The sequence below is a fragment of the Oncorhynchus keta genome, chromosome 19, assembly GCF_023373465.1.
Source record: "Oncorhynchus keta strain PuntledgeMale-10-30-2019 chromosome 19, Oket_V2, whole genome shotgun sequence".
Taxonomy (NCBI): Eukaryota; Metazoa; Chordata; class Actinopteri; order Salmoniformes; family Salmonidae; genus Oncorhynchus; species Oncorhynchus keta.
The window spans coordinates 42,610,276-42,632,440 of record NC_068439.1 but is presented as its reverse complement, the minus strand read 5'-3'; the positions used below and the strand labels follow the sequence as shown (position 1 = coordinate 42,632,440).

The 22,165-nt window shown below is 41.8% G+C and overlaps 1 protein-coding gene across 3 annotated transcripts; it reads left to right on the top strand.

The window, feature by feature from the left end:
• The first annotated feature begins 2,550 nt into the window (after nt 1–2,550).
• On the top strand, nt 2,551–21,402 carry cers2a (ceramide synthase 2a). 3 transcript variants are annotated; one of them, XM_035763655.2, is made up of 11 exons: nt 2,551–2,990; nt 9,378–9,560; nt 9,825–9,942; nt 10,211–10,329; nt 10,858–10,915; nt 11,062–11,112; nt 11,397–11,489; nt 13,516–13,644; nt 13,922–14,028; nt 14,376–14,529; nt 19,507–21,402. In XM_035763655.2, the coding sequence occupies exons 2-11, from the start codon at nt 9,379–9,381 to the stop codon at nt 19,654–19,656; spliced, it is 1,161 nt and encodes a 386-aa protein (XP_035619548.1). In that variant the 5' UTR covers nt 2,551–2,990; nt 9,378; the 3' UTR covers nt 19,657–21,402. The 3 variants fall into 3 exon arrangements, with proteins under 3 accessions (XP_035619548.1, XP_035619549.1, XP_035619547.1); XM_035763656.2 differs by having other exon boundaries at nt 2,552–2,768; XM_035763654.2 differs by having other exon boundaries at nt 2,552–3,053.
• The last annotated feature ends 763 nt before the right edge of the window (nt 21,403–22,165 follow it).

Here is a 22,165-nt window from a genome sequence, read left to right as displayed (position 1 = left end):
AACAAAACTATAAACGCAACATGCACAATTTCAATTATCATACTGAGTTACAGTTCATATGAGGAAATCAGTAATTTTATATCAATTCATTAGGCCCTAATCTATGGATTTCACATGACTGGGAATACAGATATGCATCTGTTGGTCACAGATACCTTTAAAAAAAAATGGGCCTCACAATGGGACCTTGTCACAGTATTTTTGTTCATTCAAATTGCCATCAATAAAATGCAATTGTGTTCATTGTCTGTCGCTTATGTCTGCCCATACCATAACCCCACCGCCACCATGGGGCACTCTGCTCACAATGCTGACACCAGCAAACCGCTCCCCAACACAATACACGGTCCCCATACACACGGTCTGCGGTTGTGAGGCTGGTTGGACGTACTACCAAATTCTCTAAAATTATGTTGGAGGTGGCTTATGGTAGAGAAATTAACATTCAATTAACTCACAACAGCTCTGGTGGACATTCCTGTAGGCAGCATGCCAATTGCACACTCCCTCAAAACTTGAGACATCTGTGACATTGTTGTGTGACAAAACTGCACATTTTAGAGTGGCCTTTTATTGTCCCCAGTACAAGGTGCACCTGTGTAATGATCATGCTGCCGGGTGGATGGATTATATTGGAAAAGGAGAAATGCTCACTAACGGGTGGAAACAAATGTGTGCACAACATTTTAGAGAGTTAAGTTTTTTGTGCATATGGAAACATTTGAGAGATATTTTATTTCAACTCATGGAACATGGTACCAACACTTTACATGTTGAGTTAATATTTTTGTTCAGTGTAGTTTGTACTAGAGGTCGATGTGCTGGTCCAATGAAAGCATGGTAAACTTATTTTCAACCAACCATTACCTGGCAATACTTCATTCTTGATTTGGAAGGCACCGGTATCTTATAAACATTTGTTTATTCCAGGTGGAACTCCAAAAAAACAATATTAAATAAAATATGAAATCAACTTTTTGCACTGTGTAAGGAGGTTCCTCACCATCTTAGCTGCTAGACATCTTGCCTTTCCCAACATCTTTGCTGGAACTAGTCGTTTCTAAGCAACAATGTCACGTGTAGGAGAAGATGACAGCTAGTCACACAGTGTGACTCAAACAACACAAACAAGATCTACACATGCAGGAAGCATTTCTCAGTCAGTACAAAAAGTGGATTTAGTATACTTCCTCGTTATCGGAGTTCCATCTGCTACTGGGAAAAAATAAGTTTATAAGATACCGATGCCTTCCAAGTTGAGAAATAAGGAAGTATCGTCAAGTAAAGTTGAACATTTTCCCCTTATCCATAACCCATCCTAAGCTAAAGCCCTGTACATAGTAGGCCTACGGGGATCTAACTAACTTTATCACTCCTAATGCAGCCTAGATAATAGGCTACCATTTTGTTTAAATTTGAATAATTTTAGCTCTAACCCCAACAATTTGTTCTATAGTGATTTCTTTCAGGTCAGCCCCATAGACTCTCAGCAGATCTGCAGATAACATTAACACAGTTCAGTGAACTGGGACTATTTCAGCCACCATCACTCACTGAGCTAGGGCTTGGCAGACGCATCCCAACCAATAACTTATATAAACCCCAGATGACTAGTAGGGGGCACTGTGTTGAAGCCATTGTGCCTCCATCTTGGCGTGCCTCCATCTTGGCACTCCCCCAATATTCTAAAACATATTTTGGAAGCTACAGAAATGAATGTATTAACGTCTACATTCGTTTTGCCACATTTATTATATCACAGACACCTTAATGCATACTTTGAAATTATATTATGTGAGCTTAGCAAAAAAAAAAATGAAGAAATATGACGTTTCTTTAGTCTTTACATTTTTTTATTACTAATGTGATATATTCTGATGTATTATTGTCTATACCTTTTTACCCTTCGTGCTGTTGTCTGTGCCTAACAATGTTTGTACCATGTTAATGCTTCTACCATGTTGTGCTGCTGCCATGTTGTGTTGCTACTATTCTGTGTTGACGTGTGTTGCTGCCATGTTGTGTTGTCTAAGGTCTCTCTTTATGTAGTGTTGTGGTGTGTCTCTTGTCATGATGTGTGTTTTGTCCTACATTTTGGTAGGCAGGCTGTCATTGTAAATAAGAATTTGTTCTTAATTGACTTAATGGAACAGTAACAGTAACATCATGAGTGGTCAGACCTTGCATCCATAGCTCTGTCTATGAATTTCAGAATGATTAGATTTCTCCAGCCGCATCTCTCAGCTTTTTACTTAAACAGTGGCACGGAAGCAATTTGTTCTTGTTTCAACTGCTGATTGGCCCTTAAACGATTAAAAAAAATATATATATATCTTCATTTTAATTTTTATGTTTAGCTCACATATAATGTAAAAGTATTCATTAAGATGTCTGTAATAAAAGGAACATGTGAAAAACGAATGTAGACATTAATAAATGCATTTCTATAATAGCTTCCAAAATAAAAATGTTTACAAAGGAGGAGTACCAAGATGGCTGCGGGTAGCTTCAAAACAGTCATCCAGGGATTATACAGGGTTAAAACACATTGGTTCCAACACGCCCGAGCCTTTTCACACGGCGTAAAACGTCACTTAACCGTTTGATCCCCGCCCACTCTACCATCTTCTACTTCCATTCGGTTTGGCCAACTAAGAAACCGGGATAACAGACGTCTATTCCCGGCAAACATCTGTCATATTGCTCTGAGCAAACGGAAAAGTAAAATTACTGGTTGTGTTATATGCGGGCCCTCATCCCAACGAAAAGTAAGTCTTTCAGACGGGGGAAGTGCTACAAGGGGAAGTATTACATTTCCCTCGAAAATGCAGAGAATTGGTGGAGATCGAGAGGCCGGATAATAATATTCAAAGCAGACTGCAGCTCATTTTCATCAACATACTGGATACTCTCAGGTGGCGTCTTCGGTATAGAGCAGAAGTGATTATTCTACAAGGGGACATACAGAACTCTTCAATATTCAAGGGACGGTAGGAGTTTCCACCTTTTCACACCGCGCGGTGAACAGGCCTACCTGTGTGTAAGATCAGAAGGTACATTTGCCCACCGTTATGTTTAATTAGATGTGATACCGGTTTTTGTTTCAGTTTTACAATTGACATTTCAAAACAGGCAATGTTATCACTTCGCCTTGTTTAGTATTTACAGATTCACTCAACCTTGGATAGCTCGTGGTCACAGAAGATGCGCCTATATTCACCCATCCTCAAGCGGAGCTAAACGGATGTAGGCTAAATTAATAAGTGAAATCAGAGATCTGGTCCAACTGGATCGGCTTGTACAACACACATATTTGAACGTTTTCACAAACTATTCAGGATGACGACCGAAACTCCAATCAATTCAAGTTTCCCCGAATAGGTGTAGATTGATCTTGTCTGATCTCACGGTGATGACGTTTGTTTAGGAATACGGCAATACATGAAGGTCATGGTTTGAAACAAAACCATGAACAATCGCACAATAACACCGGTTGGTAACAAGAAGGCGTCTAAACGAATGTTTTGGATGTCCTTCCTTTGAGTTTCCATGGTTTCGGGGTAAATAGCCTAACATTACTGATGCTGAACGTAAAAAGTTACATACCCCCAGAGAAAGTTTACGGAAATCTTGTTGAGATGGATGTGATTGTGGGGCGTTCCACCCAAACCACTCATTCCTATGATTTACCGTGTTAAATAACCAATAATATGTTAAAATAATATTTTTTTTGTGAACAAATGTGTCATTTTGTCTTTATAACAAGCAGTAGCAGTGCGTGGGTAAAATCACTGTCATACAGTACATGCTTTTATTTTTTGTTTTCCTAGGCTACCTGGTTAAACTGCTTGCTCGCTAGCCTAACTTCAAATCCAACTCAAATTGTATTTGTCACAAGCGCTGAATACAACAGGAAGAAGGCCAGCATCCCGGAGTCGCCTCTTCACTGTTGAAGTTGAGACTGGTGTTTTGCGGGTATTATTTAATGAAGCTGCCTGTTGAGAACTTGTGAGGTGTCTGTTTCTCAAACAAGACCCTCTAATGTACTTGTCCTCTTGCTCAGTTCTGCACTGGGGCCTCCCACTCCTCTTTCTATTCTGGTTAGTGCCAGTTTGCGCTGTTCTGTGAAGGGAGTAGTACACAGCGCTGTACGAGATCTTCAGTTTCTTGGCAATTTCTCGCATGGAATAGCCTTAATTTCTCAGAACAAGAATAGACTGATGAGTTTCAGAAGAAAGTGCTTCGTTTCTGGCCATTTTGAGCCTGTAACTCGAACCCACAAATGCTGATGCTCCAGATTTTTATTTTTTTTAAAACATTATATTTCACCTCTATTTAACTAGGTAGGCTAGTTGAGAACAAGTTCTCATTTGCAACTGCGACCTGGCCAAGATAAAGCATAGCAATTCGACACAATACAACAAAACAGAGTTACACATGGAATAAACAAAACATACAGTAGAACAAATTAAACAAAAAGTCTATATCCAGTGAGTGCAAATGAAGTAAGATAAGGGAGTTAAGGCAATAAATATGCCATGGTGGCAAAGTAATTAAAATACAGCAATTAAACACTGGAATGGTAGATGTGCAGAAGATGAATGTACAAGTAGAGATACTGGGGTGCAAAGGAGCAAGATAAATAAATACAGTATGGGAATGAGGTAGGTAGATAGATGGGCTGTTTACAGATGAGCTATGTACAGGTGCAGTGATCTGTGAGCTTCTCTGACAGCTGGTACTTAAAGCTAGTGAGGGATATATGACATTTAACATTTACATTTAAGTCATTTAGCAGACGCTCTTATCCAGAGCGACTTACAAATTGGTGCAGTCACCTTATGACATCCAGTGGAACAGCCACTTTACAATAGTGCATCTAAATCTTTTAAGGGGGGTGAGAAGGATTACTTTATCCTATCCTAGGTATTCCTTAAAGAGGTGGGGTTTCAGGTGTCTCCGGAAGGTGGTGATTGACTCCGCTGTCCTGGCGTCGTGAGGGAGTTTGTTCCACCATTGGGGGCCAGAGCAGCGAACAGTTTTGACTGGGCTGAGCGGGAACTGTACTTCCTCAGTGGTAGGGAGGCGAGCAGGCCAGAGGTGGATGAACGCAGTGCCCTTGTTTGGGTGTAGGGCCTGATCAGAGCCTGAAGGTACTGAGGTGCCGTTCCCCTCACAGCTCCGTAGGCAAGCACCATGGTCTTGTAGCGGATGCGAGCTTCAACTGGAAGCCAGTGGAGAGAGCGGAGGAGCGGGGTGACGTGAGAGAACTTGGGAAGGTTGAACACCAGACGGGCTGCGGCGTTCTGGATGAGTTGTAGGGGTTTAATGGCACAGGCAGGGAGCCCAGCCAACAGCGAGTTGCAGTAATCCAGACGGGAGATGACAAGTGCCTGGATTAGGACCTGCGCCGCTTCCTGTGTGAGGCAGGGTCGTACTCTGCGGATGTTGTAGAGCATGAACCTACAGGAACGGGCCACCGCCTTGATGTTAGTTGAGATATGAGGCTTCAGAGATTTTTGCAGTTCGTTCCAGTCATTGGCAGCAGAGAACTGGAAGGAAAGCTGAGATAAGGCGGGGATTTACCTAGCAGAGACTTGTAGATGACCTGGAGCCAGTGGGTTTGGTGACGAGTATGAAGCGAGGGCCAACCAACGAGAGCATACAGGTCGCAATGGTGGGTAGTGTATGGGGCTTTGGTGACAAAACTGATGGCACTGTGATAGACTGCACCCAGTTTGTTTAGTCGATTGTTGGAGGCTATTATATAGATGACATCACCGAAGTCAAGGATCGGTAGGATGGTCAGTTTTACGAGGGTATGTTTGGCAGCATGAGTGAAGGATGCTTTGTTGCGATATAGGAAGCCGATTCTAGATTTAATTTTGTATTGGAGATGCTTAATGTGAGTCTGGAAGGAGAGTTTACAATCTAACCAGACACCTAGGTATTTGTAGTTGTCCACGTATTCTTCGGTGCGCACTGTCACGTTGTCTGTTTTATCTTGTCCAGCTCTGGCTAACATTTCACGTAAACCCTGTTTGTTGTCTGCATCAAAGTAGCGGTCCTTGTACCTAGCATCGAGCATGGTGGCAACACAGTAAAGCGGCTCAGAGAGAATGCCACCAAATTGCTTGTTCACGGCCTCTAGTAGAGTACTTTTGCAAGTTTTAACCCCACGGTTTATCTCCAGTTTTGTTGAGCAGGCGTTTCAATGCCATGACAGAGGGTATCACGTCTGCTGCAGACGCAGTTGATAAGTTTATTTCTCGAGTCAGTTGTGTTCATGTTTTCAAGAACAAATTTTTGTTCCAGCAGGCTCTCCATCATGTAAAAAGTGCTGTTCTGGCCTCCCGGGTGGCGCAGTGGTCTAAGGCACTGCATTTCAGTGCTAGCTGTGCCACCAGAGACTCTGGGTTCGAGTCCAGGCTCTGTCGCAGCCTGCCGTGACCGGGAGGTCCATGGGGCGACGCACAATTGGCCTAGCGTCGCCCGGGTTAGGGAGGGGGATGGCCGGTAGGGATGTTCTTGTCTCATCGCGCACCAGCGACTCCTGTGGCGGGCCGGGCGCAGTGTGCGCTAACCAAGGTTGCCAGGTGCACGGTGTTCCCTCCGACACATTGGTGTGGCTGGCTTCCTGGTTGGATGCGCGCTGTGTTAAGAAGCAGTGCGGCTTGGTTGGGTTGTGTATCGGAGGACGCATGACTTTCAACCTTCGACTCTCATGAGTCCGTACGGGAGTTGTAGTGATGAGACAAGATAGTAGCTACTAAAAAAAACAATTGCATACCACGAAAACGGGATAAAATTCAAAAAAATAAAAATAATTATCTTACTCTTTCAAATGACTGCTCGACTTGAACTTGTTTAGTTGTTGGAAGTGTGCGCTTAGTTTTTTTTTCTGCTTTTGTTCTAAATAGTAGCTGAACGTCTGGGTGTAATGCACCCAGATGAGTAATTAGGTTTGGTATTGAAAGATCACTTTCTCCCCCCGGGAAATAATAGCAGCACAAATGTTGCATAAGGCCTTTTTGTTATCTTCCATTGAAATGTCAAAATTGATCCACACCACAGACCTTGTGGGCTAGGTTAGGAATGCTGTGTTGCACGTGTAGCGCAGTATTTTGTGTGGCGTCATTACGTCATCTAGCTGTGTTATATAGGTATGCACGTCAGCTTTGACATCTGTTTTGCACATCGACGTTAAACTAGACATCGGGCCAATGCCTGATGTTGTCATTTTTGGCTAATATCGGCCGATTCTGATATTCTCACTCATATATCGTGCATCCCTAGGTATGTATGCAAGGTCACTGTGGGGACGACGTCATCGATACACAGCCAGTGACTGATGTGGTGTACTCCTAAATAGGGGTTGACCGATTTAATCGGCATGGCCGACTTTAATTATTCAAAACAATCGGTAATTGGCCTTTTTTTTAGTGCCGATTATGGCCGATTACCTTGCAATCCACGGGGAGACTACGTGGCAGGCTGACCACCTGTTACGCGAGTGCAGCAAGGAGGCAAGGGAAGTTGCTAGCTAGCATTAAACTTGTAAAAAAACAATCAGTCTTCACATAATCACTAGTTAACTACACATGTTTGATATTACTAGTTTAACAAGCTTGTCCTGTGTTGCATATAATCAATGTGGTGCCTGTTAATCACAGCCTACTTCGCCAAACGGGTGATGATTTAACAAAAGCGCATTCGTGAAAAATTGCACAATTGTTGCACCAATGTACCTAACCATTAACATCAATGTCTTTCTTAAAATCAATACACAAGTCTATTTTTTTAAATTTTTAAACCTGCATATTTAGTTAAAATAAATGCATGTTAGCAGGCAATATTAACTCGGGAAATTGTCACTTCTGAGATTAGGCTGGCAATACTATAGTGCCTATAAGAATATCCAATAGTCAAAGGTATATGAAATACAAATAGTATAGAGATAAATACTCCTTTTGTTAAATCTACAACCTAAAACTTCTTAACTGGGAATATTGAAGACTCATGTTAAAAGGGACCACCAGCTTCCGTATGTTCTCATGTTCTGAGCAAGGAACTTAAACGTTAGCTTTTTTACATGGCACATATTGCACTTTTACTTCTCCAACACTGTTTTTTTTTTCATTATTTAAACCAAATTGAAAATGTTTAATTATTTGCGGGCCGCAAAGAGGGGTGCTGTCACACAGTGACTGGTTTGTTTGGAGTATCTCCAGTATAGCTGGCACTGAGGCTTCCCTGTGCGAACACTCTTAAACCCTTTTGTACCAAGAAATGTAATCGTAAGTGAAAAATACAAAGGTGCCTCAGTAGATTGAGAATCAGGCCTTCTTGTTCACATGCCGTCTCAAACAAAACTAGCGTCCACAGGTGACTAAGGAAAACACATTCAAAACCTGCCAGTAATGAGTAGCAGTGATGTCGTAGTGGCTCTGAGAGCCTTTCACAGCAGATCTCATTGCCTGTGTTGTAATTAAGCCTACACTGCATGTTGCCCACTCAACTAGTATCAATGCCTGCATCTCTGCCACAAGAGCTGCTCTGCACTGTCAAAGCTTGTAATTTAGCTAGCTAATGGATTCATCTGGGGAATGTCAGGAAGTCCTGCAGTAGGTGTTTGAAGCAACTATATATTCTTCTTTGTGTTCAAAGTTCTTACACACCAGGCCATTGCATTGTTGGATGTGTTGATGCTCATGTTTTCATGGCTATGTAAATCTGGATGGACGCACCTGCACACCAAGATCAACATGGCATAATAATCGCATCACAAATAGTCACATACAAATTATGGATGCAAATAGTAGTCCTCTTTGACCTATTGTCTAATGATATTTAACCTCCGCAATTTAAAGTAGCAATATGTCATTAAATCGCCAACCTGGCCAAGTTCATATTGAGATGTGAAATCATTCTACTTGAAAGCAAGTCTAAGAAGCTGTAGATCTGTTCTATGTGAGCTACTTCTATAGTTCCAGTTCTTAAGTTTTATTTTTGTCTTTTTACTTTCAGTTTTGTACACCAGCTTCAAACAGCTGAAACAACAATATTTTTGGTTATGGAAAATATATTTCACAGTGGTACAATCATTCTCTATACTGCCTTATTGTGTCACATAAACTGAAATGAGGCGAAGTATTAGAATTTGGCAGAGCGATATCTACATAGTGCAACTTCAAACGCAACAATTATTTTCCCTACAAATATTTGCGGCAGCGTTTCTTTCATTGAATAATTTGACATTTTCATTTTGGTATGGGATCTACCAAAGAAATGTCCTGTCAGACTGTACAAGGCTTTGGCCTTCACCCCATTTGTCTGAATGTTTCTTACATGTTTATCTCTCTTTTCTTTTTTCTCAGAATGTTGACCTGGCTCAGGGAGCTCAGTGACTGGGTCTGGCAGGACCGGCTGTGGTTCCCTGCGGGCCTGGGTTGGGCCGACCTCAAGGACCGGGATGGCCTAGTCTTCGCTAAAGGAAGTGATCTCTGGGTCATCTTCCCTATTGCAGTATGCTTCCTGATTATCCGACAGATATTTGAGAGGTCAGTACTCCAGGCCCAAGACGATATGTTCGTCCCGAAATGTTGAGGACAAAACCAATACCTCCCTCTCTTCACATTGCAGTGGCCTCGCTATGTCTCATTAGCTTGCTGTTGTTGTTTTTTTAACCTGTATTGCTCAAATCTCATTTGCTTGTTCATCTAGCCTTGTTGACTTGTGTTCACTGCAACAACAACAACCAGACCTGATTTACAGTCCCTAACCACAATTTCCTCTCCTCCTTTGCCTCCTCTATGACTATCCAGGACCGTGGCCGTTAAACTCGCCTCTTTACTTAGAGTGAGGGAGAAACCTCGTGTCAGAGCTGCTCCCAACACCGCACTGGAATTTTATTTCTGCAATGCATCGAAGTTCCCCTCACAGGTAATTGGACAGCATCGCTATAATGCTACATAACGTTGTTTAACGTCAACTCCTTCCTAATCGTCCATGTAGGAAACTACCATACAATTCCATTGACCAAATCCAAGTGACCACTCAGTTCAGTAGTTCACACAACTCCTAAGTCAAATCCCTGCACAATTGCTACATTAAATCAACCATTATTTAAAATCGCAACACATTTTACAGTAATACAATTAAAGATGCATTAGCGCTATATTGCCCCATAACCCCTGTCTCTCTCTGTCAGAGTTCAGTGGAGGAGTTAACTAAGCAGTCAGGTTGCTCGGTGCGGCAGGTCCAGAGGTGGTTCCGGCGGCGGAGGAACCAGGAACGGCCCAGCCAGATCAAGAAGTTCCGGGAAGCCAGGTACCCACAGCAGCAAAGTGGAAACCCACAATACTTTTGTGCTTTTACAATCCGAGATGTAGGCTACACTCATTTCTGTATTGAATATGGTTGAAATAAATTGTCTTAAGCAAAGAAAGTAGAGTACTGCGAACTGAAATGAATAGTAGCAGGGCTGTTAGCAACAGCAGATGGGAGCAGGTGAACATGGTTGAATGGAACTTGCACCTGCCGACACGTAATTAATGAATGCCAAAACAACCCTTTATTTCCGACGTGGGCATATTTCTACTGTGCAACAGGTGTCGTGTGCCTTCTGTAAAAGATTCTTGTGATCTGCCTGTTATTTTTGTATTCACCTGCTCAAAATACAACCACCTATAGTTTACAGGTGGCTGTAGCTTATGCTTTACTTTGTCTTTGAAGGAGCCCTAGTTTGTGTGTGTGTGTGTGTGTGTGTGTGGTGTGTGTGTGTGTGTATGTGACATTGTTGTAAGCTGTGTGAAATTGTGTTCTGTTCATATGGGGTTTCTGTGCGTTCTCTTACAGTTGGAGATTTACCTTTTACCTTCTTGCTTTCATTGCTGGCCTGGGTGCCCTAATTGATGTGAGTACTGTGATTTACCGTCGGTATATATTTTCTCTAGCAATGCTTTGCCTTTGTTTTTGTACCTTTTGGCTCTGGCGTGTGCCATTTTGTGCTTGTGTTTTGGTTTGAGACTGAAATCCTCACCTATGTGAATCTCTCCCCAGAAGCCATGGTTCTATGACATGGAGGAGATGTGGAATGGCTTCCCCACGCTGGTATGTACACTGTAAGACTGTCGGTCTCTAAATCGCAGTTGGTTTTAAATGTTTAGTTGGTCTACAAATCTTTACAAAGTCCGTGTCTGACACATTTCGGGACAATCCCAAACATGAAGGTTTCCAGTACATGATTACAGCTTGGCATTTCTAGACACCTTTTTTTATAAATGTCACAAATGTTTGCATGCACTACTTTAAGTTGCTTTGGATAGAAGTATCTGCTAAATAGAGTATATATATATATATATTTTAAATCAAATGTTTGTTCTTCCCTCTTACAGCCACTGCTGCCTTCTCAGTACTGGTACTACATGATCGAGCTGGGATTCTACATATCGCTGCTCTTCAGTGTGGCAACGGATGTCAAGCGTAAAGTAAGTGGAGCCAAATTCAGAAACGATGACAATTTTACATGCGTACCATTAGAATGGCAACTGGATAGACCTTATCTTTGTGAGGAGGCCAGAGAGATAAGCGACAGAGCTAACCACATCTCGGGAGATGTCAGTTTGGGTATGACAACTAAATTATATGACCTTTGGTTCATCACAAAAATGATTGTAGTTTCAGTTGCAAGCTATTTCTCTTCCCTTTTGTGTGCATGTCTCAGGCAGCGAGGTGTGTTAATGTGGTTTCTCAAACTCTGTGCACATTTTTTTTTTTTTTTTGCCCCTAGCACTACACAGCTGATTCAAATAATCAATTAGTCATTAAGCTTTGAATCATCTATGTAGTGTTAGGGCAACAAAAAAAATCAATTTGGGTCTCCCGAGGACCGAGTTTTGAGATGCTGGTCTCGGGCATTTGTGGGTTAATGTGTGACCGGCATACTGTGGAAAGGTATCGCAGTGGAGACTGATTGACCATGTTCTCCAGCCGTATTTATTTTCCAGCTGGTGAGCCCAAATGGAAAGTGGCAACTCTTCAAACAGTCAGCAGACAAGACTGAAATCCAGTCCTGTTTGTCGGTTGATTTGACAGGCACAAGGAATGAATAGGGCTGATCCAAAAACAATGGTTTTAGAGACTTGGTTGGCAGAACATTTGTGTCGTTACGTTAGCTATAATTGCTGTGGAACTCCAAATTGGACTCGTTAGTTTTCGTGCCCGCCTCAAGCTTATGGCTAGGGTGACGCTTTAGTTCAGTTGTAAGTAGGAAAAGTACACATGGATACATACACACATTAGCTATGTTTCCAGTAAGTTGTCCAGGGATTTTTTGTTGTTGTCGACATTTGAAAAGGTTTCATAGAAAATACATTCTACAATTGCCTGCTACGGTGCGTTTCCATTGAACTGTCTCTTGTGTCAATAAAAACTGCTGGATGTCATGATGTCACAACCCCACCCAAAAAAATGTGGTTTAAGAGTTTCCATGATCAATTTAGGCAAATTGCACTTTAATAAATTGGCGACAGTCTGTATACACTTCCCCCAACTGTTTCATGTCTCAGGTAGCCCGCAAAAGCCAGCATTGTTAGAATGCAATTTGCCATATTCAAATAATTATCATGTGCCAACATACCAACACGGTCCGTGCCATGGTGAAACTTGCACTCATTTTTACATCTGAAATAATTGGCTGGTGGAACTTGCTTCCAGCCAACTAGAAAAGCAAGGCGAAGCGATACAGGCAGTCTTGAAAGTCAAAGACAATCCTTGTCCTGACTTGAGTTTTGTAGTTGGAATTTTTGTTGTTGTTGACAACAGTAGGCATTTAGAATTAAATGTGGAGTGGAGCTTTATAGATGTCACTTGCCCTGCGTGGGCCTACCTTAAGGTATTCGGCAATCCTCATTTATTTGAAAAACACAGTTTCCATCATTAGTCACAAAGAAAGTTAGACCAAACCAATCCACCCGTTGAACCGTAACATTTTGTCGATCTTTAGAACATTTCTCCTATAGATCGCGTTTCCATTACACATGTCGCAAAAAAAACAAAAAAAAACGTTGCGACAGTTTTTATCGAATAAACCTGGGTCAATGAACCTGACACCTGTCACTCATTTGTGAGTACGGGATGAATCGGTATGCACACACTCTTACGCCGTCATTAATCAATAAGTGGTGAAACCAGGCATCTGTAACAGTAGCTTAGAGGTGTCCCTACAGACATTTGAAGCTATGAACGTTTTGCTGATATTCAGCGGTGTTAAAGCTCTAATTTAAAACAACTGTCGTTCAGAACAACGCATCCAAAATAAACTTGATAATCAAAGATGCGAGTGAGGAATGTCATATCCCTGATGCCATATCCATCAGAACTAGAACACATTTCAGCAAGATTTAAGTGAACTACCCCCCTCCTCCTGTTATTGACTAACTCAAGCTGATGTTCAGTGCACAAAGTAAACACAACATTTGCGTAACTGACAAACTCCCCCTTTCTCTCTTCCAGGATTTTAAGGAGCAGATTGTTCACCATGTGGCCACTATTCTGCTGATCAGTTTTTCGTGGTTGGTCAACTACATCCGTGCCGGGACTTTGATCATGCTGGTGCACGATGCCTCAGACTACCTACTGGAGGTACAGTCCCCCCCATACCCAATCTTATTACTCCTACAATACAATGTCACCATTACAAACCTAAAGAAACAACATTCCATAATAAGTATAGAGGAATGTTATCACCATATGGACAGTCAAGGCTATTACACTTGTATTATAGTCATAAATGGTGCTTACATAATGTCTACTCTCACAGAACTGGTCGTAGTGTTGAGCCTGCCATCCAGTGGAGAATATAGGAAACGGCAACTGAATACTTAACCCCCCCCACCCCCCCTTCTGCTGTTCCTTTTAGTCAGCAAAGATGTTCAACTATGCAGAATGGAGAAAGACCTGCAACTACATCTTCATCCTGTTTGCAGCTGTGTTCATCCTTACCCGCCTCGTCATACTCCCTTTCTGGTAAGATGCTCAGATCTTGGATGACACTTCTCTGCATCCTAGGGGAGGGTTTCCCGGACATGCATTATGCCTAAACCTGGAATAAAAAGCATTTTCAACTGAGCTTTTCCGTTGCGCTTGCTTTGTAGTCCAGCAGTAGGCTGAATCTGTGTCTGGGGAAACTGCCTCCGTATGTCTAAAGCACCCATAACTTTAGTGTAAAGTATTATTTTCTGGCATTTTCTTTTTCAATTATCAATTGTACAGGATGCAATGCATTCTAGTGATTTACTTAAGTCTTTGCCAAAATGCTTTTGACTTGCCCATGCAGATCTCTATTGACTGGATCTGTCTGTTTCTTCCCCCAGGATCCTACATACTACGTGGGTGTACCCATTGACCATCTATCCCCCTTTCTTTGGGTTCTACTTCTTCAACGGGCTGTTGTTAGTACTGCAGTGTCTGCACATCTTCTGGGCTGTCCTCATCCTGCGCATGGCCATCAAGTTTCTGCCTGGAAACGTACGTATTCACAAGCCTAAACACTCACTAAACCCTAAACCTCAACTAAATCTTGTAATAAATCATGTGGAAATTGAGCAAGTTGAGATGACTAAACTGCTTGGAGTAACCCTGGATTGTAAACTGTCATGGTCAAAACATATTGATGCAGTAGTAGCTAAGATGGGGAGAAGTCTGTCTATAATAAAGCGATGCTCTGCAGCCTTAACAACACTATCAACTAGGGCCTGTTGGACCTGCCTTGTTTTGTTACACCTTGACTGTTCAGTCATGTGGACAGGTGCCACAAAAAAGGACTACGCCGTCATGGATTAAAATCCTGCAGCGCACGCAAGGTCCCCCTGCTCAAGCCAGCGCATGTCCAGGCCCGTCTGAAGTTTGCCAATGACCATCTGGATGATCCAGAGGAGGAATGGGAGAATGTCATGTGGTCTGATGAGACAAAAATAGAGCTTCTTGGTCTAAACTCCACTCGCCGTGTTTGGAGAAAGAAGAAGGATGAGTACAACCCCAAGAACACCATCCCAACCGTGAAGCATGGAGGTGGAAACATCATTCTTTGGGGATGCTTTTCTGCAAAGGGGACAGGATGACTGCACCGTATTGAGGGGAGGATGGATGGGTCCATGTATCGCGTGATCTTGGCCAACAACCTCCTTCCCGAATTTAAGAGCATTGAAGATTGGTCGTGGCTGGGTCATCCAGCATGACAACGACCCGAAACACACAGCCAGGGCATCTAAGGAGTGGCTCTGTAAGAAGCATCTCATGGTCCTGGAGTGGCCAAGCCAGTCTCCAGACCTGAACCCAATAGAAAATCTTTGGAGGGAGCTGAAAGTCCATATTGCCCAGCGTCAGCCCCGAAACCTGAAGGATCTGGAGAAGGTCTGTATGGAGGAGTGGGCCAAAATCCCTGCTGCAGTGTGTGCAAACCTGGTCAAGAACTACAGGAAACGTATGATCTCTGTAATTGCAAACAAAGGTTTCTGTACCAAATATATTAAGTTCTGCTTTTCTGATGTATCAAATACTTATGTCATGCAATAAAATGCAAATTAATTACTTAAAAATCATACAATGTTATTTTCTGGATTTTTGTTTTAGATTCCGTCTCTCACAGTTGAAGTGTACCTATGATAAAAAATTACAGACCTCTAAAGGCTTTGTATGTAGGAAAACCTGCAAAATCGGCAGTGTATCAAATACTTGTTCTCCCCACTGTATATGATGGTGGATTAGGGCCTTGAGGGCACACAGTGTGTTGTGAAATCTGTGAATGTATTCTGTTTTTAAAATTGTATGAACTGCTTTAATTTTGCTGGACCCCAGGAAGAGTTGCTGCTGGATCCATAATAAATACAAATAGGGTGGTTTCCTGGACACGGCTTGAGCCTAGTCCAGAGCCCTATACAACGTACGTGGTTTGAGGAGTTGGCTTGGTAAATTCTGAGTTTGACTCAGGATAACTGGTACCAGATACATTTCTATGGAAACAAATCCTTCAGAACAAACCTACTCCCGGGCAGGCTAACTCTCCAAAAGATTGCGTCATCATCCCCTATATTTGAGGACAACTGATTAAATATTTTATTAGTCAATGTTTTTTTTGTTTTAAAAAAAAAACATTTTTGGGTGGTTAAAATACCTATCACATTACACATTTAGGAATTACAGAGTCCATTTGAAACTTCACGCACAGTTAAACTTGTGTAAGACTTAAAGCTGCAATATGGACCACTGTGTGACGAGGAACCACTGTGCGAAGGTCAAAATATCTGACCCATAGGGCAGTAACTCGGGTCCCTATCAGAGGCCTCATGATGGCGTGTCCTTTTCATAAGAGTCAAGGGAGACTGGCGACAGAGGAGGTGTCACAAGGGTACTTTGTCGCATTACACTTTTATTCTGAGATCTTGCCTGACAAGCTGTGAAAATAGGCAAGTGAATGGAATGATTTTTGTAGGTAGTTAAACCATTGCAATCACATTGCTGGACATGATACCCACCTTTGCGCCTTTCTGGTAGGTCCTGGCATCCGTTCATGATCAGGGGATCAGTCTAGTACCCAACTGTGCACTTTATCTAACAGAAAATCAGGGTCAATGATTTGTCATCATCCCTCAACTATAAACACAGCTTGAGAAATAACGTAATCTTGTTTGGAAAATTCAGGCCGATGACGATGCAACCAACTGTGACATGTTTTGCGACGGTCCTGGGTTGGTTTGTTGCTGATAGTTAGTACACTGTTGTAGTCAGACATGTTAGCTCGTAACATCATAGTTTCATCCAATATTTATTTATGCCCTAGACATGGGTTGCAACTCACCTCGGAGGCTAATGTGAATGTTTTGTCTAAATTACACATTTTATAGTGGCATGGAAATATGATGACATTGCTAAAGTATGCAAATAATTAGTAGGAAACATCTTTGCCTTATGTCAACAATTTTACTTCAGCGACGCCATTACTGTTACTAGCTAATGTTAGCAAAAGAGTTACTGCATCTAAAGTCAACCTGGCAAAATCACAATCGTGACATAAGGTTTTTCTACCCATTATTTGCCACCTTTTTAAATGTTATCGTGTTTCCAAGCCAAATCCAAGTTGTATTGAAGTAGGCTAGCTTGCTAACTATTTGGTAGTTAGCTAGCTAAAGTCAGCTATGCTAGCGATCGAGAATGATTATAACGAATATGCATAACCAGCGGTCGATGGTCTAGCTATTGGTATACTCCCCACCATTGGAGACCAACAAACTAACCACCTAATGTTATGTAATCCAAACCCAACCTTAATTTACTCGTTGTGACGCACTGAGGTTCCAAACTCTGTTTTGGACGAGACTTTATGGCCAAAAGTTATCCTATTTACACTTTAGTAAATTTTGACACCAGATTAAATGTTTGACTCATATCGAAGCCATAGGCCGTTTTCAAAGGGATTAGTTGTTTTTTAGGGGCAGTAGCTCTTTAAAAAAAAAAACATTTTCTGATGCTAACTGTTTAATGTTGGGAGAACCAGTGTTCCCAATGAAAATGTTTAATTTAGAGCCCTGGTAGCAGCCTATACACCTAAACATCAGCAACCTGGCATGCTGTATTGCATGGAAACACCAATAAGATTATTCTGTCTGATCAACTGTAGGCTACTAACAACAGCATCTGCATAGTCTAGCCTACTATGCGCCCTGTCCCTCTGGGCAGGTTAAACGAAGCATTAACGTTGTGTATTTATAGGCCATTTGTTTGTGTGAATGGGATGAAATTTGGTTTATATATTTATATAGGCTACCTACACTTTTTAAATACAAAATGATTAACTTGAATTGATCAATAAACACAATAGCTGACACTGAGTATATTTTTTAATTATGACTAGACTATGCACATGAAGCAAGCTCATCCCTGCAAGGTTTTTACATTTTCCAATTATGTTGCATTCTCTGTCTGTGTATAGGACCCCTCCCTAATCCTTCTTTAAAATTACAGTGTAATTCATGGGGAATAAGCACACGGTTGTGTATTTATTTGGGATCCCCAGGGCAGCAGTTACTCTTCCTGGGGTCCAAACACATTAAGACACTTACAAAACACATAAAACAGTACATCCTATAACGTTTATTACACGACTACATATCTACAATGTATAATACCGCCATGCAACAATATTACAATGTACCTGTGTCTCTCTTCATAGTCCCCGCTGTTCCAAGATGTATTTTTATGTTTTTTAAATCTGATTCTACTGAATTCCATGTAGTACTGTGCACTTCCTATAGTCTGTTCTGGTACTGGGGGTTGTGAAGAGACCTCTGGTGGCATGTCTCGTGGGGTATGCATGGGGTGTCCGAGCTGTGTGCTAGTAGTTTAAACAAACCGCTCGGTACATTCAGCTTGTCAACACTTCTTACAAGTCAATGAAGAAGTCAATCATTTTGAGCCAATTTGAGATTGACATGCATATTATTGTTTGCTCTCTGTGTACATTTTAAGTGCCAGCCATACTGCCCTGTTCTGAGCCAATTGGAATTTTCCTAAATCCATCTTTACCTTTACTTTTATCTTCACCTGAACACACGACTGAACAGTAGTCCATGTGCGACAAAACAAGGGCCTGTAGGACCTGCCTTGTTGATAGTGTTGTTAAGAAGGCAGAACTTTTATTATGGACAGACTTCTCCCCATCTACTTTTGTATGTTTTGACCATGACAGTTTACAATCCAGGGTTACTCCAAGCAGTTTAGTCACCTCAACTTGCTCAATTTCCACATTCATTACAAGATTTAGTTGAGGTTTAGGGTTTAGTGAATGACTTGTCCCAAATACAGTGCTTTTTGTGTTTGAAATATTTAGGACTAACTTATTCCTTGCCATCCGATTTCATTTGTCACATGCTCCAAATACAACAGGTGTAGTAGACCTTACCGTGAAATACTTACAAGCCCTTACCTTAACCAACAATGCAGTTCAAGAAATAGATTTACCAAATAAACTAACGTTTAAAAAATAGAAGTATACAATCAAAAAGTAACACAAGAAAATGTCAACAATAACGATGCTATACACAGAGGGTACCGAGTAAATGTGCGGGGGTACAGGTTAGTCGAGGTCATTTGTAAAGTGACTGTGCATAGAGGTGGATCAGAGAATCACCAGCAGCAAGAGCAACATCAATATACATTGATATATACAGAGAAAAGAGTTGGCCCGAGAATTGAACCCTGTGGCTCCCCCATAGACTGCCAGAGGTCCGGACAACAGGCCCTCTAATTTGACACAAACGAGTAGAACAGAGTGTGCGCAAAGTAAAGAATCCCACACATGTGCAGAACCCCCGGGATCCCCAGTTGCCGGGAAGCAGGGTCCAGAAAAGTCTGATCCTCGACCTTAACTTAAATTCACTGATTTGTAAGTCGCTCTGGATAAGATCGTCTGCTAAATTATACATTTAAATGTACTCTCTCTCCCATCAGGATATCGTTGAAGATGAGCGGAGCGACAGGGAAGAGACTGATTCAGACGAGGAGGAAGAAGACCATGAGAAAACGAAAAACTGCTTTGTACAGAATGGCAATGGCCACACAGTGCTTAACAACAACCACCACCACAGCAAAACGGATTGATTTGTTACAGAGACACCAAGGAGGATGTGTCTGCAACGGTGGCCTAGTCCAAGAGGCTACAGCAAGGCAGAATTTCTGGTGGAAAGGCCACAAACACACACTCCGCTGAATAATATATACACAAATAATGCTAAAGATCACATGGACACACTCCTTACATGGGCCGGATGGGTTTCACTGCTCTGTAGATCACACTAGTTGGAGGGAGAGGATGGGGAGTATAGGAAAGACGGCAATAGAGCCAAACACATGGTTAAATTGTGCCTTAGCAACAAACTGTTATTCCCCATTTTATTTCTATCCGTCCCTCTAGTCCTTATATTGCTAATCATTCAATAAGGTGCCTAGCCCTACTCGCGGCTTCCCACCCTGCGTTATGGATAGCGCAATTACGAATTGTTGTTCACAGGGCATTCCTTTCTTGCATGCTTGGTTAACGCTCGGCGTACTGCTCGAACTGTTCAAATGTTCAAACGCTGCCTTCTGTGTACGCTGACTCCCGTCCCAAATAATAAGCGCGCCACCACCTGACACTGCCAGGAGAGATGAGGTTCTCTTAATGACCACAGCTTGGTACAGGTCTGTGAAAGTGTTCAAGTCACCATGTCAGACCACTAAAGCATACAGTAGTGATAATGTTTTTTTTTTTTTTCACCTGCCATTTTGATATTGGATTGCAGTGGAGCAGTCGCTACAATTATTGCCATGGCATTCCTATTCAACCTGGAATGTGCTAGTGTTAATGTTTTTGGTTTAAATGTTGTTGGGGGGGGGGGTATGGTGGTTAATTAAGTTTTAACTGTCTAAAGAAAATCTGGAGAGTTCGGTTTGCGTTGTGTGAATATTTTGTTTTCGTTAATGCCGGTCTCCAAATGCAATGGCCTTTGGGGAGCAGAAATCACATGGCTTTAAATAATACTTTTAAAAAATGTTTTCAAAACAACTTTTTAGTTATCGGATTTTATTTTGTAAATTTTTTTTTTAAAGGTCCAGACACTAATCCAGACAACCAGAAACCTACCAAAACCAATCCAACCCTTAATTCAACCAGACTGGAGGAGAATTAATTCATTCAAATCAGTATTTTTCCTGCCCATTCGTCCAAAGATGCACTTTATGGGTCAGCATAGACCCAATATAAAGAAAGATGAACGTCCAGGTCATACTGTGTTTGAGTGAATTGGATTATGATTGGGGTTTACAATTACACTACAGTTTCCCATTTATTTCATTATGTTCACAAGTGCAAAGGAGCCCTTTTCAATTTCCGTTTAACGCTTCTGATTCAATTCATTAAGTTTATTGAAGCTTTAATAAAACGGGACACCAAAGTATGTTTTGCATGTTTTAGTTTCGCAAGTGCCTTAGCTATCTGTTACTTGAAAATAATAATAATAATCACCATGTCTCTTTCCTTTTCATTTTCTGTCTACCATCTTGCACTTTTTGTGAATTTCTTCACCTTCCTTTTGTCAAACTCTCCAACTACTTGACCCTGGTCTAAGGTAGTGCGCTACATAGGAAATGGTGTACCATTTGGTATGCAACTTGACCTACCTACAGTGCTGTAACATGGCCTTTGTTCCCATTCCCTTCTTCACGTCTCAACGTAAAGACCACTCCCTATAATGATCTTGTATGTTGCATATATGGTCCCCCTTCCCAAAAAACTGCTTTTCTCCTACTGCAGTGTTTTTATTTTGTCATGTTGCAAAGATATAAGATAAAGGTTATTGTTGATTTAAATGGTTGTCTCCTATGATTATTTCTTTATGAATACGCTTTGTGTGCTGCCTGGTTCAAAGTACAAACATAGAAAAGTTTTTTTTTTTTTTAAGTGGTAGATGACTGAATGCTCCCATCTGTGTTCCATTCCTTATGCTAATTATACCGTGGCAGTCTCAATGGGAGAATCTCAATATCATACTACTCTGGTCCTCTCGCCTCCCCAAAACCCATTGGAGGAAAGATCAGGGACCTCTGGCTTTCTCATCCAATGGGTTTTGGGAAAGGGGATGTGAAGAGTATGCAATTGAGATTCCCCCAGAGTCTGTTGGCAGTAAAACACACAATCTTTAAACGCTCATTTATGCTTGATCCAAAAGTGTTGTCTGAGGCGCCATATGGATGGTGTGACGCAATTGTGGCACGCATTGCTGTGCGCCTCTCAAATGTTGTAACAATGTGGAGGGCGCCATAGAGCTCCGCATTGACATGATTTGTTGACTGTAGGTGAGGGGCGGGAGGTCCTGTATAAACACACTCACACAGCCTTGACAACTTCCTTCACAACAGCTTTGCACTGCTCGGCGAAGCGCAAGAAGAATTTACAGTGATAGGGCATTCATACTTCTTGCGCTTCGTGGAGCAGTGCAAAGCTGTTGTGAAGGTAGTTGTCAAGGAAGTGAGTTTGTGTTAATACAGGACCTTCTGCCCTCACCTACCGCCAACCAATCATGTTAATGCGGACATAACGTCGTCTTCCGCACAAATGTACAATTTGAGAGGC

Excerpts from the sequence above, each read along its gene's own strand:
- cers2a (XM_035763655.2), top strand. The coding sequence starts at position 9,379 with ATGTTGACCTGGCTCAGGGAGCTCAGTGACTGGGTCTGGCAGGACCGG. Across the intron at positions 13,645-13,921 it reads CCTCAGACTACCTACTGGAG|TCAGCAAAGATGTTCAACTA; the intron begins GTACAGTCCCCC and ends TGTTCCTTTTAG. Across the intron at positions 14,029-14,375 it reads CTCGTCATACTCCCTTTCTG|GATCCTACATACTACGTGGG; the intron begins GTAAGATGCTCA and ends TTCTTCCCCCAG.